Raw genomic sequence first — 17,558 nt, 5'->3', positions numbered from 1 at the left:
AAAAAAAAAAAAAAAAAAACAGTCTTAAATCTGAACAAAAAGCAAGGATCTCAGATTTGGTTTGCCAAGTTCCTTTATTGTGTAATCTTTAACATCTAGTATATTTGTTCTACATGGTTCTAATGCTGGAAATCTGCTGTACAAAATAAAGGGATTTGATGTTTACCTAAACTGCACAATTTCACAATCTAAAACTAATACACTTAACATACAGTCTCCACTAAGCCAATACAATTATTTGGATAGATAACTAGATACAATAGAAATAAACACTGATGATAAGTTGAATCAATAATGGTTTCAGGTCTAAAAAACATTACCTTGAATCATCTATACTTGATGTATCTTACATCTCTTTTGTTAAAATATAAATTAGGATATTTTAACTGTGAAGAAAATTACAGGAAAACAAATTCTCATAAAAAAATAATGTAAAGTTTTAAAACAGTTAATATCTCCTATTCCACGTGGGACAACACATTTAAACTACCTGAACATTCATACTATACTAGCCTTGCTTCTATCTGCTTTCAAAAAAGAAAAGAAATGAATTTTAAGAAATATTCCTTTAATTTCTGTTATCTATATGTTTTACTTAGAATTATAAAGACTGAATGCTTCTTCTAAAGAATATTTATGTATAGAAGATCCATGTTTCACATACATATACACAAACACATTCTGCTCCTTTCCACTCCCCTCCACCAAGCTTCAGGGATTCTATCAGTTATCTCCAAATTAGCAACTTTAAAGCTAAGGTAGTCAGTAGCAAAGATTTTGAAAATATATACATAAAAGTATAATTTTAAATTGGCTTAGAAGGACCACAAAATTAATAGTAGTATAAATTATGAGCTGAATCTTTTCACACCCCAGAGAGTCAAGTATTTAGAAGGGAACAAATAAGAGAAAAGGAGAGCTGGAAGGCCTTTCCTTTTCTATATTGTGGACAGAGAAGCCAAAACGTTCCAAGCAAATAAAAGAGGTTTAGTAGGTCACAGCAATCTAGTGAAGGCATGTATTTAAAGAAAGAGAGAGAGAGAAAAGAAAAGGCATTCGGGTGCCTGCTTTGGAAGCTGAAGGCAGTATTTTCACTGAGGACATACAACAACTTTTACAATACAAACAGTTACATTCTATGTTTTAAAATAGCAGCAATTTTAATATAGTATTTAATCTCTAGTTGCAGTCTCATCAAATCTGAGTAAAAAATACCATATTTAATTTATGACAATCTCCAACTGAATGGTACAAGTATAATAACACTTTAACATATCAAAATATTGAGTATCAATGTAAATTTTGTCCAGGTGGCAACTCTTGCTTGATAAGAAATATGAAATTATTGTAACAAAATTACGTAAAGTGAGTATTTCATAATTCCATCTAAAACTTAAAGAGTACACATTAAAGAAAAAAGCAGCAATTCATTTCTAAAATTGGATCCCATTTCATAGTAAAATATTAAAATACCTATTATTTCTTTAAACCAATAAAAAAACATATGTGCCCAAGTTAAAGTGCCAATACATTAAATATCAACTTATCCCTATACATATTATTCTTACGAATTTATATTTTCCCACTAATCAACAGTTTGAACCAATGATTGTAGCATTCTAAATATTTTAAAATGTTACTATAATATCTATAATTTATATTGAATGATTTAAAATATAAAATTCCAAGACCCTTGGTAACAGTAAGGAGACAAATTCGTTGAACAGTACGTCCAATGAATGCAATACTAAATAGTACAAACACATACTAGATGTATGACTATCAAGTGGCGGACGGCAATAAAACAAAAGAGTAGCCTCTAGACAGTACTAAAGAACAAAACCAATCATGATTCTAGTATCAGACTGATTATGATTGGTATCAAACAGTAAAAGGGAAAAAACAAAATTAAAGTGAATAGTAATTTTAATAATGCAGGCACAGTGGGATGTAGGTGTGGCAGGTCAATGTTTGCATGCGATTAGAGAGGTCTTTAATGTGCAAATTAACGACATTAGGAACCTAAAATGCATTTTAACGCTACTTTTAAATTTAATTTTTTTCTTACTTTTTTTCTACCCCAGCTCACCAGCATTTTCATGTTTTAACACTATAAAAGTCATGTCAAGTTTTCTGCTTAGAGAAACTGCATAATATATACACTTACTGCATATATGCAATAAACTGGAAGTCTCTGCAGAATTATGAGAAATATACTCCAGAAATGCCCAACTTATTTCTTAATCTTACTCGGCAGTTACTTTTCTGCCAGGTGGAGAAATATTATGTCTTTTATTGAGGTCTATCTTGTTTAGGTGAGACAGTTTATGACTTAGGTAAGAAGCTCTGAAACAGTTTAAAGCAAGTTTTTTAAAGTTGTGTATATAAAGTTGCTAATGACAAGTCTGTGATTTTCAAGTTATAGAAAAAAGGCCCTAGAGATTAAAATTAATATACACAGCTTTTCATAGAAAGATGGTATTCAAATTATCACCATCACAATCTCTTTGTAATTAAATAAACCACAAATCAGATTTTCCCGGCATAAAATTACTCATGCCAGTGAATTAAGAATTTTAGAGCGCATAAACATTTTAGCCTTTTAAAACAAAAGTATCCTGACCAGAATGTAAGTTACTTTCCACGCTAGTTGTTATTTCTAATATGACTGTGATAGGACAACTGCATACATCTTAACAGTTACTACAGAAATGTCCTTTTCCACTTTCGTACACTAGACACTAGATGTCAAAGACACATAAAAATCTAAAAACTAAAATGTTAAAAGTTTGATTGTGTTGAAGATTTTTCTTTAATAAAGCTACTTATTTTTTGTTAAATGATCCACCTTCTACTCTGCATTCCAGGTACTTGTCCAACTCTGCCTCCTTCTTCACTGCTTCTGGCGATACTTTGGGTGCATTTGGAAAACAGATCAAAATCACACTCATGTTGTCTCGACTTCCCTGGGAAGAAAAAAATTTGAGAAATCTGAGTTTTCTTTTTGCTCTTCAAAGCCTTGAGAACCTTTACAGCTGTGCCAATTAGCTATATTTGTTCTAGTGAAAATGTTACTTTTAGGGAGAAAAATTATATATATGCACGTGCACGCGCAAGCGTGTGTGTGTGTTGCAATGACTCCCACTCCCCTGAACAGTATAGAGAGAATACAGTATAACCAATACTCCAAAAGACAGCAGAGAAACATTACAGGTTAATCACACTGTAATAATAATTTTTTATAATTCTATAAGACAATACTATTTGTAAACATTTACTGGTGACTTAATTTGAAGTGATACCTAATACAAACATACAGGTACACACACATTCATTTCATACAACATGACAGAAAAGTTTAACGGCATTGTTTACAATAGGATTTGATCTGCAGTTACACGTACCTGATAAAATTACATTTAAAATAAATTATAAATTGTGGGGCTAATGCATTTGCTTCATAAGTAGAAATATGAAATAAGAGGTAAAACTACATATAAGGTTTATAAACTAGCTTTTAACTTGTATAATTAAAAAAACTGACAACTTTTAGGAACTACATTCATTTTTAAAGACATCTAAGTATTCAAATGCTGTAATTAAAATATTTGAGTATCAAATATATCTAAGAATTTTAAAAGTCAACATTTGTTTTAAAAAAAAATCAAAGAATAAGTTAATAAGCATTATTGACAAAACAGAAGAGAGTGTGGCAGAAAAAACACTGAACCCAAGTCAAGGGCTTGATTTTCTAGTCTTAATGCTGCTACCAATGTATAAAACCTTGTACAAGTCATTTATAATATCTCTAGGAAAGGGTGTAGCATGTATTATATGCTAAACTAGGCATTTTATATATATATATATACACACACACACACATATGCTTATTAATTCCTCAACAGTCCTATAAGATATTATTATCTCCATTTTAAAGCTGAGAGAGATTGAACAATTTCTTCAGGAATGTCGAGTACAAAAGTAATAGAGGTAAGCTTTGGTCTCAAGTCTGTCTGACTCGTTAAAGTTTGTAGAACCTTCTCTGGCTTCAGCTTCCTCATTTGTAAAATAAAGGGGCTGAGCTAGCTCACCTATGTATATTATCCCATTTGATCCTCCTGACAACCCCATCAGACAACATAATAATGTCTTACCCTTTTTATGATGAAAAAAACTGATTATTCAGAGTTTAAATAGCTTACCTAAAACCATACATTCTAAGTTCTTCTGACTCCATGTACAAGGCTATTTCTATTACATCACATCTAATGATCACTACATTCCTCTTTTAAGTGCTACAGACCCATTAAACCTTAGTTTCCAAGTATTAGGATATCATAAATGTACTGAGATATCACATGGTCAAAATACTAAAATTCTAAAATGCTTTTCATTTATAGACACTGAGGCCTAACCCTCCCCACCCTCTTTCTTTCAAAACATGCATTCTGATAAAATCTTTTTACCTTTGATAATCTTCCACATTATTGCAAAGCTCAAGTAGTAAGACTAAACATTCAGCTTATAACTCTTGCAGATATGGTAACTGGGTAATTTATTTCTGCATAGTGTTCCTATGATATATTTTCATAACCGGTGAACAGTATCCTACAGAATCCTACAATTGTGCCAAAAACTTAGTTTTCAGAATTATAGATTCTAAGAAGATTAAATACTAGAGTAGTGATTAATACGACATAAAATCATTTTATGTTTTTTTAAAAAGTCTAGCTACCTTATACAAACAGGTGTCGACTACTTCATTGCAAACTTTCTCAAGGTCATCAGTGACTTCAAGTCTGGATCTTACAAAATCACAGAGCTCTTCATTTCCCATAACATCCCAGATACCATCACATGCAAGGATAATGAACTGATCATCTTCTTCAGATCTTTCAATATCATGGACTTCAGGCTCTGGTGAGACAAGCTGCTCAGTAGGACCTTTTCCATGGACACATTTGTAATCAAAATCCCCAAGGGCCCTTGATACAGCCAGAGAGCCATTCACACGCTGAATCATTACAGAGCCACCTGCATTCTGAATTCGTTCTTTTTCCAGCGGATTACTTGGTTTGTGATCTTGTGTGAAGAAATGAACTTTCCTGTTCCTACAAAGTAAACCTCTTGAGTCTCCACAGTTAATGAAATAAGTATGTTGGGGAGAAATTAAGACACCTACAGCTGTTGACCCACTTCTATCTGCACCATGTTTCTTCTCTGACATAACTCTCATGTGTTCATCAATCTCCAGAAAACCTGTTCTGATTCCATTCTTTACATTTTCCACAGAAGGTGCTCCTGCAGACCCTTTAAAATCCTGGTTATTGGTGATGTGATCTAACAAATGCTCACAGCAGTATTTGGCAACCTGAGAACCAGCATGCCCATCATACACAGCAAAGAATGACCACGATTCAAGTCCACTTGGCAAACCGATCACAGCCGTATGTGCATCCTCCATTTCAACACGCCAACCTTGCATGCTGCTTAGCCCATATCGCAACCCATTACCCTGCCCCTGGGCATTATGCTTTTCCATCTTTGGCTTGTCTAAAAATGCTCCCATTATGTCTTGATCCTCTAGGTCTGCAAAGGAAGAGAAACAGGAAAGTCAATAACTGTCTTATCAACAAAATATGTACCAAACAATCTTTTTAATAAGTGAAAGAGATATGCAGGAATTCAAAACTCTTGTATTAAGCAGACATTCACTGTGTTGCCGACTTGGAATCTGGAGATTAACAAGGAGGAACTGGGGGAAAGCCTGATGAAGCACAGCGCACAACAGACAAAAAGGCAGAAAAAAACTAAAGCACTGGGATAAAGGGGAGAAGGCAGAAAGGAGACCTGGCAGTCGCCATCAACTTAAACGAACCAGGCCAAGTGTTTAAAGATACAATGAACATGTGTAAGCTAAGGATTAAGTTGTACATGTATCAATCAAGAAAAGCCAAACGAATTCATGACATACCCAAAAAACCTTCTAATTCAAATATCTTGGTTGAACATTCAGGGATTTTCAAGCTTGATTCCAAACTCGCTAGTTTTATTGTCACTTCATGAACTCTGAAAACCTAAAAAATAATCTACTCACAATGCTCCAAATTTGCATGCTCCTTCAAGCCTTTGCTCATGTCAGTTTCCTTAGCTAGAAACTCTTGCCTCATCCTTTCTATTTATAGAAAAAAGTACACCTATCCTCTTAAGTCTAGCTTACATTCTACCTTTTCCATGAGGTTTTTCAGTCTTTGATAAAGTCAGTAAGTTATTAAATTACTATAAATGCTCTAGCCTCAAATTTCAAGTTGCAAGCAATTATATATACAGATAACAAAGTGTACTATGTAATATATAACACAATTACTACTAGTAATCTATTAATCAAATAGTAATAACATGTACCATTATTATTATACTCTATGGCCATTAGGTATATAAAGAAAATCAAAGGGTCCAGTGACAGCCCTGCTGACAAGCCTGAAGGCTCAGCTAATCGAATCCTTTCCCAATACTCAAAATTTAACGCTCCCCGGTCTAGAATGGGCCCACACAAGGCAAAAAGACAGCTGGTCAGAATTTACCTTGGCCCTTACCTGAATAATGGCTTAGAAATGTAGAGACCTGGGTTCAAACAATCAAGTAAGTCACAATTGAACTAAAGGCAATCCGAAAGAAGGATAGCATGACGAACAGAAATTTAAGGGAGGTGAAGAGGAGTTAGGTAGTAGGGAATAATGGTGGAGAAAAGTATCTAGGTAAATCACTATGCAGCTTTGAGACTAGGGTATTGATGATGCTAATGACACTCAGCTCAGAGAGGAAACTTTGAGAAAAAGGGCAAGAAGAAAATCCTCCTAGGAAGGAAAGAAAAACATTTGTTTTCCCCTTCATTTTCCGTGTAGGTCCAAACTGATACATAAGCAGAAAAGACTGGTTGATTGGTATGATAAAACCATCTGCCTCTGCCTCCTAGTACAGTTCAACTAATGGAAGGTAAGTAATGAAAACTAGCTATCATTCATCCTTTATGGTGATATTTATCAGATTATTTTTCTGACATCAAGTTGATACACATTGCAAAGGCGAGCATTTTGATTGGATAAAGGATAACGTAATAATGACACCTTATTAGCAAGCAATGTTTAAGAAGTAGTCTAAGTCCCTCTGGTAAGTGTTTTACAAGCATTACTTCATTTAATCTCTTCAACAACTCTCTAAGGTAGGTAATAATATTATCTCCAATTTATAGATGAAGAACCTTAGCCAAGATTAAATAACTTGGCCAAGATCACTCAACTAATAAGTTTAATGGCATCAGGGCTCTGCTTCAAGTCTGTGTGACTCTAAAGCATCGTTAACCCCTAAGAAAATGGGTCTCTACCATGGCTGTGCAACAGAAAAATAAATATTTCCAAATCAGAATTTCCAGGGTAGGGTTGGAACCTAGGTATCTATGATTTTTAAATTTTCATATGTGATTCTGAAACACAGTAAGACTGCAAACTGCTGGAAAAGATTAGATGCAATGCCTAAGGCAGAAGATGGGGGCACGTTAAGGGCCAACAAGAAATAACCAAAATTGCAGTAATCAAGACCACTATCCTAGGTTACAAGACCACTATCCTAGACTAGAAATAAGGTGAAGCTTTACAGAGGAAAGACTCCACTATCTTGAGAAAAAGTAAGAAAAAAAGAGATGTGAGTGAAACCCAAAAACTTAAACACATTTAAGAGACAAACCAACAGAAGAGAACAGTAATGACAAACTTTCTTCCTCTAAGAATTCACCAATAGCATGAAGTACTGAAGAAAATAAGTTATAAAATTAGACTAACGTGAGTTTAAATTCTGGCTCTACTACTTAGTAATAGTGTGACTATTGAAACTTTCTGAATCTCTTTCTCCATCTGTTCCTCTATAAAATGTATATAAGAAGGTGGCCGGGTGTGGTGGCTCACGCCTATCATCCCACCACTTTGGGAGGCTGAGGTGAGCAGATCACAAAGTCAGGAATTCTAGGCCAGCCTGGCCAATATGGTGAAGCCCCGTCTCTACTAAAAATACAAAAATTAGCCAGGCATGGTGGTGCATGCCCATAATCCCAGCTACTTGGGAGGCTGAGGCAGAAGAATGGCTTGAACCTGGGAGGCAGAGGTTGCAGTGAGCCAAGCTGAAATCGCATCACTGCACTACAGCCTGGGTGATAGAGCGAGATTCCATCTCCAAAAAGAAAAAAAAGTATATAAGATGGCACTAACCTTACAAGATTCTTAAGAGGATTAAATGAAATAATGTATACAGTGCACAAATGATAGTGTCTAGCACATTATAAATAATATAGACATTATATGATTATTACACCATTTTTTCTGCCACAGGAGGCAATCAATCACAATATTTCCTCCTTGCTGCCAGCTCTGATTACCATTAAATTAAACTTCTACATGATATACTTTAAAAGACACTTTAAACACTTCATTAGTAAATAGGGGAAGGCACATTTAAAACAAATGCCATTTCTCATCCATCTGGCAAAATCAAGAGTTGATCAGAATGTGGAGAAATAGGAACTCCCCTAGAGTGCTGACAGGAGTTTAAATTTGTTCAACCACTCTGAAATGCAACTGGCAACAGCTAGTTGAAGAAGCTGAAGATACACTTAAGCAAATACTCAGCAATTCCACTTCTAATTGTAGATCTCAAAACAATGTTTTAAAAATAATGAACATGGGTGATAAAACCAGTTTAATCAGTATGGGTTACACACAACCCAATCAGCTGGGTTGTGTGTAAACTGCATTTTAAAAAGATAAAATAGGCCGGGCACTGTAGCTCACGCCTGTAATCTCAGCACTTTGGGAGGCTGAGGTGGGTGGATTAATTGAGGTCAGGAGTTCGAGACCAGCCTGGCCAAAACGGTGAAACCCTGTCTCTACTAATACAAAAAATGAGCTGGGTGTGGTGGCAGGCACCTGTAATCCCAACTACTCAGGAGGCTGAGGCAGGAGAACTGTTTGAACCTGGGAGGTGGAGGTTGCAGTGAGCCAAGATCATGCCATTGCACTCCAGCCTGAGCAGCAAGAGTGAAACAATGTCTCAAGAAAACAAAACAAAACAAAATAGAGTGCATCCCAGGTGATAAAAGTAAGTAAATACTGTTTCTTGAAGTCTTTTTCCAAGTGTATATTTGTATTTACTAAGCTGAGGTGTATATAATTCTTACTGTGGTCACAATAAAAAGTATAAAACATGCTGTCTTGAAGAAACTCTCCCATCCATCCATCCAAGGTGACATGTTCAATGATCTTTTTGGAGAACCATAATAGTCAATGCTGGAAATAACCTAACTGCTCATTAGAAGGTAGAATGAATAAATAACAGAATACAATTTATCAAAAACAGATCTAATTACATAAACACAGCTATTCCTAAAAAACAAAAGAAGACAATATGCTGAACAAGACAGCAAAACAATTCTATACACATATTTGGTGAAAGTATAAAAACAAGGATAGGACGAATACAGACAAACTTCAGAATACTGGCTGTAAGCTCCATGAGAGCAGGGACTTTTTGTTTTATTCACTGGTGTCTTCCCAGCACTTGGAGCACAGCCTAACTAACACACAGAAGTACTTCAGTTTTTGCTGAATGACTAGTTTCTCTCTGGGAAGACAAAGAAAAGAGAATGGCTTCAGGAAAGGGTGTAACACAATGGGATACAACTGTATCTGCAACTGGTGTTTCCCGGACTTTGAAGCAGTAACAGGGAATTTAGGAACACAGTATCTGCTTTAGTTTTTCTAAATTATCTCTGCTTTTAGCTTTTCTTTGGTTCATCTAAGGTAAGCTGAATTCCTTCAAAAGTTACCTGTACTAAGAAGTCAAAAAAAAAGAAAAGAAAAAAAGAAACTGGGAGCCAAAGAAAAGCAGACCATGAAATCTTTTAAAAGCACATAGGATTGTCTTAACTAAGATTCACTTCTATATTAGATTAGGAGCCTGGCTTTCCTCCTTATTCTTTTCTATAGCCTACATTTTTATCTCTGAACAATTACATGAGATAACCGGTGGTCACAGGCTTAACAATAACATCTAACATTGATGGAGAGATTACTACTGGTCAAGCACTGTTCTAAAGTTTTGTATATCTATTAACTTCTTTAATCTTCACACCAATCCTAAAAGATAGGTACCCTGTTTTACTCATGAAGAAACTGAGCCACAGATGAAACTGAGCCATCTGTTGAAGGTCAACAGCAAATTGCCTTATCTCTGTGTCTCAATTCCCTTAACTAGGATGAGGGAGGGAGGCTGAGGAGGGAGGTACTATGCTTAAGACACTTGACACCTACTAGTAAAGCATTCCTCAACTTCCTCATCTGTACAGTGGGCATATTAATACTTTCCTCTGAATGCTGCTGTAAGGTTTAAATGAGGCAATGCCTTGCAAGGCACCCATACAGAGCCTGGCAAAAATGAGGCACTCAGCAAACAGACACTGTTTAATTACTAATTTCTACATACACAGCCACATCTAGATTCCAACCTCAACTAGGGACCTTACTCTCACTTTTATAAAGAAGTACAGTAGTTATTTTTCAGATACACACACGAAACTACCAAATGATTAATTCTTTAAAGATAGAATATACTTTCTAAAAGCAAACCCCAGACTTTAAAAAATATATACAGTATATTAGAATATAAAAATGTAACAAACCAAGTAACCATCTGATAAAATTTTACGTTTAGTTCCATAGCAACTGTAAATACATAGTCAAGGGTAAATTAATAGTTCTGTGGTTGGACTTTTACATACTGAAAATAGGCAATATAAAAATCTTACCTCCTTGGGTTCTGAATAATTTGTAGAGTCCTGGTGAAGCAGCCAACTATAAGCTACATGGACACAAGAGCTGATTATATAAATATAATACCAAAAAGTACTTACTTGCAAATACTATGTTTACACAGTCATCTTCGTAAGTGGACTACTAAAGAATATTTTATTTAGTCCAATAATTAAATTGGCATATATCCATAAACAGTAAATCCCAAGGGAATTCAATTTGTCCATGAACGTTTTTAGTTTCTGAGAGAAATTTTAGTTCTCACCTAGTCATAAATCTATTCTTGACTACAAGCTGAGTCTCATCACAGCACTACTATTATCGGTTGATCTGAACTTTTCAAAACAAAGTACTATGACAAAAAATAAGACTGAATTAATATTTGACATAATCAGAAAATTTCGTGAATATTTTGTACCTTTTAAAACCAAACTAATCTCTAAATTGAAAATTCTAAGGCTGGGCCAAAAGTCATTAATTAATGTTCAGCCGCTGCCTTTTACTAAGCAAAGCTGAACTCATAGTAGAGTCTTGAACCTGATCATTTGGTTTAATCCACTCAGAATTATAGTGAATAATAATAATTTTTTAAATGCTCGATATATTTTGTTGTTAAAATCCCTAAGCAACATGTTACCCCAAAGTAACAAGAGTTATTCAATGACAATTTGAGCAGAATCCTTAAAAAGTTGAGTAATAAAACCTACATTATATTTTTCTATTTACCTAGGGACACATAGCCTAATAGAGAACCCCTCCAGGCTCTATAAACAAAGGACATAGATACATACAATGTGGAGAAAATTATATTCTCTTAGCAAATAACACCACAGTGATTCTTACTAATATAACAAAAGAACACTGCTAAACAGGCATTCCAAGAAGGGTGGATGCTGGTAACTAGAGGACCTTAGATGACCACTGAGATAATAGGTTTGGTTTTAAACATTTGGGAGAAAAATCTAGAGTAGACTTGCATTAGAGATAAGAAATCTAAAGGCTGAAGGGAAATCCAAAGAGAAAAAAATGTATAACAAGAGACTACAAGCTCCTTGGGGAAGGTGGGGAAAAGGAACGTTAACAAACAGCACAGGTCACAGTGTATAATATGGCAATATTCAAATTATTTGCAGTGAGATGTAGAGCATAAACTCTCTACTGCTACCAAATCTTTATAGTCTACATTGCTCACTAATGCTTACATATGTATGGACTTTGTCCTCAAAGATAAGGACAAATGGTCAGCTGATTTCTGGAATGCACATTTATTGAACAATAGAGTATTAAGCAATATACTGCATACCTGGGGTTCAAAGAAGAAATGCATAACCCTTGCAGCTACATCTCTATAAAGGATAATTTAGGCTACATAAACTACACTTAATTTCCCAAGCTATGTGAAACAGTAATAAATTCTAGTTTGTAATCCAAGGCAGCCATCTCAAAGTTACCTATGGTAATGAGAAATAAGCACATTAACAAAACTGTAGCAAATCTGGGGGAAAAAAAGGCTAATCTTTGGAAATTTTTCTCCCATTTGGAGCTGAAATTTCCCACTGATTGTTGCTTTAAAAATGATTAGAACCATGTGGCTCATGCCTGCAGTACCAGTGCTTTAAGAGACTGAGGCGGGAGGACCACTTGAGGGCAGTTCAAGACCAGCCTGGGCAACACAGCGTGACCCTGTCTCTGAAAAAAATAATTTTAAAAAAGATAAGCAGGGCATAGTGGTGAATGCCTGTAGTCCTAGCTACTCAGGAGGCTAAGGAAGGAGGACTGCCTGGGCCCACAAATTTGAGGCTACAGTGATTTATAATGGTGCCACTACACTCCAGCCTGGGCAACAGAGTAAGACACCGTCTCTAAAAAATAAAAATAATAAAAAATTACTCATATTTATAGTTACAAATTTGATTTTGATAATGTGTGTAATTAATCAGAGCCAAAATGTAGAAATGACTTGTCTAAACCTATTTTACAAATGAGAAGGTGCAGAGAAATAGAATAATTTGCCCAAGGTTACAAAGCTGGTTCAGCAGTAAGGTTAAGAATAAGACTTAGGTTTCTAGACTTAGACGCCAATTCTCCTACATGAGCTATCCTGTATACTTGCAAATGAGATAATGAAAATCTAAATGTGTAGGCTTTTTAAAGACAATGTACAAGATAAGGAAGACTGTCACAGAACAAAACTAAAACTTCCCTCGGCGCCGTATCTTCTTCTGCCTACAAGTCTATGTATTTTCTTTTCTAAATCTCTAAAACTGCCAAAGATAAATGACCTTTAAAAAAAAAAAAAAAGGAAGAAGAGAAAAGAAATCTAAAATTTTTCTTTTCTGTCTGGGACTGAAAGATAACAACAGTGAACTAATTACAATTTCTAGCAAAGCCAATTTCAGATACTTAGACTAAATAAAGTGTAAAAATGAACAGAGAAAATAAGATGACTTTTTTTTAATGCAGAAGTTAAAAGAGGGAGACTCAGTATTCATTAGCTCAAAATTAGAAACTACCCACCAAGATATGAGATGACACTGAATGAATAAAACAATTGCAGACTGTCAATTAAAAAAGAGGCACTCTGAAAATAGTTTCATGGAAATGAAAAGCAATTTACTGAATTGAAAATTGCAATAGAGACAATGAATGGCAGATTGGATGCTACAGGAAAAAAAAGGATCAATAAATGAGTGAATCATTTCAATGAATTCTTTCAGAACCCTCTCCTCCTACTTTTCTGCTGTAATAGGACTCTCCTCTCAATGATGATAAATCCTCTACTAGACTAGCTTTGGCACCCATGTTTCAAAGGAGTCTTAAATGACTTACAGTTTTTTCAGGGATCTTACACTATTTTCCTTTTTCTCCTTTGTATCAACCTTTCTCAGCTGCAGTGTGACTTTTAAAGCCACAAGTGTCACCCATGTTACCCATTTAAAATAAGTTTTCATGTGACTTATTCCGCTCGAGCTACCCACCTGCCTCTCTTCTCTTTACAGTTAAACTTCTTAAAAAAAATGTTGATGCTCCAAAAGGCTGTCTGGCCATTCTACCAAATCAAGTTCCTCCAAGTCACTTAATCTATGGGACACTTTTAGCCCTCCTCTAACTGGTTGCTCACAGAAGCATTCGACTTTAAACACTCCCTCCAGAAACACTCTTCCCATTGGCCTTTCAAGATGCTACACACACTCCCAGCTTTCTTTCTACCCCTAAGCTTTTTTGTAGTCTCCTATGCAGGCTCATTTTCATCTCCCAAGCCATTAAACACTGGCATTCCTCATGGCTTACATGTAGACCCTTTTCCCATTCTGTGCTGCCTCCTTGAGCACTCTCACATATCTGCAGCTTTTACCAGTGAATGGCACCATCATCCACCAAGGTGAATACAAGCCAAGAACATTCACTGGGTGCGGTGTTGCATACTTGTAGTCCCAACTACTTGGAGGCTGGGGTGGGACGATTGATTGAATTCAGGAGTTCAAGACCAGCCTACGCAATATAGCAAGACCCCAATTCAGAAAAAGAAACAGAAACTAAGGATATATTTGATAACTCTCTCTACCTCATCTCCCATCTGTCCATCATAATCCCATGGGTTATATGCTTCCTAAACATTCTCAAATCTGTCTACTTTTTTTCTACCAAAGCCCTGGTCTCAAGCTACCATCATTCTCACTGCAGAATACTAGCTTCTTTAGTCTCTTCACATGGATCCTGGCATCCCTCTAATTCATTCTCCAAACTGCAGCCTAAGGAAATCTTTCAAAATGCAAATTTCACCATATCACTTCTGTATTAAAAGTTTCTCCATGGCTTTCCACTGCTGGGGGTAGGAGGGATAAAGAACTGCTTAATATGGCTCACATGAAGGCCCTGGATAGTCAAGTCCCTACCTACCTTCTCCAGCCTCATCTCACTTCATACCATCCCTTCCCCTACATTCTCTACTCCAACCACAAGGGCTTTCTTACAGTACCTCGTACTCATCATACCTCCTTCCTCCAAATATATAAACAAATGCTACTTTCCCTACCTTAACAGCTATTCTCTCATGTCTTAGTTAATTCCTACTCATTCTTGAGATCTCAACTAAAGCATCAGTTCTTCAAAGGAGCCTCCTTTGAGTTCCCTAGGTCAACTCCCCTAGCACAGAGTATACAGTAGATTATTAATAAATATTTGCTGAATAAACTCAAAGAAAATCAGATGCAAATAAAAATTCAGTAACAAGGAGAGTGCACCCAAAAAGTAAATATGCATATAAAAAACAAGACTTTCTGAAGGAGAAACAGAGAAGCTATCATCAAAGAAATGAGAAGAAAGTGTTCCTCAGTTGAAGCCTTTTCAAAATTAACAAGCTCACTGAATTAACTGTTCAAAACCCACTCCTAGTTGTTCACAACTATAGAAATGCAAGGAAAAGAAAAAGAAATACTGCAATGCAAGGTTCTAGACAAAAACATGAGCAATCATAAAAGGAAAGAATATCAAATTGGTATTAGCCATCTCAACTGCAAAACTGAATCCAAAAGGTATTAGAGAATAAACCATGTTCTAAGAGTAAAGGTTCATGAAACTAGAATAACATATCACCAAACTGATAATGGGTATGGATATAAAGAGCGTATGAATGTATACTTTGTGTCCTCTTTTTTTTTTTTTTTTTTGAGACAGAGTCTCACTCTGTCGCCCAGGCTGGGGTGTGGCGGCATGATCTTGGCTCCTGGATTCAAGTGATTCTGTGCCTCAGCCTCCCAAGTACCTGGGATTACAGGCATGCGCCATCACGCCCAGTTAATTTTTTGTATTTTTAGTAGAGATGGGGATTCATCATGTTGGCCACGCTGGTCTCAAACTCCTGACCTCAAGTGATCCCCCTGCCTTGGCCTCTCAAAGTGCTGAAATTACAGGCATGAGCTACCACCGCCAGCCTCCTGTATGTCTTAAAATGTCTTCCACCCTCATCCCCCCAACACTCCCACTAGTGTACACACATTCCTGGATATAAAGTATACACTCATAACATCTTTACAAAAAATCTGTGAGAAAAAATTCCAGCCAAGCAAATATCTACTCATTATATTTCAAAAAACCAATTTCATCTCTATATGACTTTTCATTAGTTTAACTCTAATAACATGATAAAAAAAGAAGAAACTTGAATTCATAAAAATAACACACCTAGAAAAACAAAATCATGAACATAAAGTAAAAAGAACTTAGACTTGCCCAATTATCCAATAATTGGGAGACACTTCATGTCACGTGACACATCAACATCAAAACACATATGAAACATTAAAAAATGGAAATACCCGTCATCACAAGATTAAAGTTAAAAGTTATAGGTCTAGTGGCCGGGCGCAGTGGCTCAAGCCTGTAATCCCAGCACTTTGGGAGGCTGAGACAGGCGGATCACGAGGTCAGGAGATCGAGACCATCCTGGCTAACACTGTGAAACCCCGTCTCTACTAAAAAATACAAAAAAACCAGCCAGGTGAGGTGGCGGGCGCCTGTAGTCCCAGCTACTCGGGAGGCTGAGGCAGGAGAATGGCGTAAACCCGGGAGGCGGAGCTTGCAGTGAGCTGAGATCCGGCCACTGCACTCCAGCCTGGGCGACAGAGCGAGACTCCATCTCAAAAAAAAAGAAAAGAAAAAAAAATAAGTTATAGGTCTATCCAGTATGTGATGCTGGACAAGTCCTTTGGCTTAATGTCTAACTTTCCTCATCAATAAATAAGCAACTTTGATTATCTGTCAATTACCTTGTTCTGAGAAATGTATAAAACGTTAAATGAGAAGACTAAAGTTCTAGGAACACCTAAGTAAACATCATTAGTAAAGTAATACTTTAAAATCATGTGGATGGAATTCCCATTAAAAAAACTCTCATTCTCAATATCAAGATTATAAGAGACACACAAAATTATTTCACTACAGCAAGACCAGCTTGTAAGAAATGCAAAGAAAAAAGCAGCTACAAACTAGGACTACAAGCTGATAACCTGAATTTGACCTTCACATATTTCCTCTCCCCAGAACAACATGCATTCTCCATACTCCCTAGCAATCCTTATTGACCACATCCAATTCAATTCATGTACTTTTCCACCATGGCATCAGAGTTTGCATCATTCGGTAAAGAGGACAGTATCTGTGATTCTAACAAACAGCAGAATCTATGAGGCTTTACTCTAATCCAATTTTTGACTAATATGTCTGCCTCACTCTAAAGTAGCAAAACAAAATGATACCTAGTAGGCTGAATAATGACTCCCAAAGATATCAGTCCTAATCCTATAAATGTTACCTTATTTGGAAAAAAAGGTCTTTGCAGATGTGATTAAGAATCTTGAGATGGAGAGAGAATCCTGGATTATCCAGAGACCTCTAAATGAACTCACACGTCCTTAGAAGAGAGAGTCAGGGGAAGATATGAAACACACAGAGAAGGTGATGTGAAGACAGAGCAGAGATTTGAAGACGCTGGTCTTAAAGATTGGAGGGATGTGGCTACCAAGCAAGTGATGAGACTGACAGCCACTGGAAAGTGAAAAAAAGCAAGAAACAGATTCCTCCTTAAAGCCTCAGGAGTGAGCACATTCTTGGTGACACCTTGATTTTGGCCCCGTGAAAATGATTTTGAACTTGTGGCCTCCAGAACTGTAAGAGAATAAATTTGTATTGTTTTAAGCCACC

The 17,558-nt window shown here is 36.1% G+C and overlaps 1 protein-coding gene across 6 annotated transcripts in view; it reads right to left on the bottom strand.

Annotated features, from left to right (window-relative positions):
* Positions 1-17,558, bottom strand: part of PPM1A (protein phosphatase, Mg2+/Mn2+ dependent 1A) — a 52,908-nt gene that overhangs the window by 13,421 nt on the left and 21,929 nt on the right. For 4 of the 6 annotated variants that reach the window (XM_017859435.1, XM_017859432.1, XM_017859433.1 and 1 more), the window contains exons 2-3: positions 4,736-5,589; positions 2,849-2,966 (exon numbers count right to left, since the gene is read on the bottom strand). In XM_017859435.1, the coding sequence (XP_017714924.1) occupies positions 2,849-2,966; positions 4,736-5,589 (972 nt within the window). Of the gene's footprint in view, positions 1-2,848; positions 2,967-4,735; positions 5,590-10,852; positions 10,906-11,121; positions 11,214-17,558 lie in introns of those variants that run through there. The other 2 variants (XM_017859430.1, XM_017859434.1) reach the window with 2 other exon arrangements.

The sequence above is a fragment of the Rhinopithecus bieti genome, unplaced genomic scaffold (genome assembly GCF_001698545.2).
Source record: "Rhinopithecus bieti isolate Rb0 unplaced genomic scaffold, ASM169854v2 scaffold_50364, whole genome shotgun sequence".
Lineage (NCBI taxonomy): Eukaryota > Metazoa > Chordata > Mammalia > Primates > Cercopithecidae > Rhinopithecus > Rhinopithecus bieti.
This window is presented reverse-complemented; position numbering and strand designations above follow the sequence as displayed.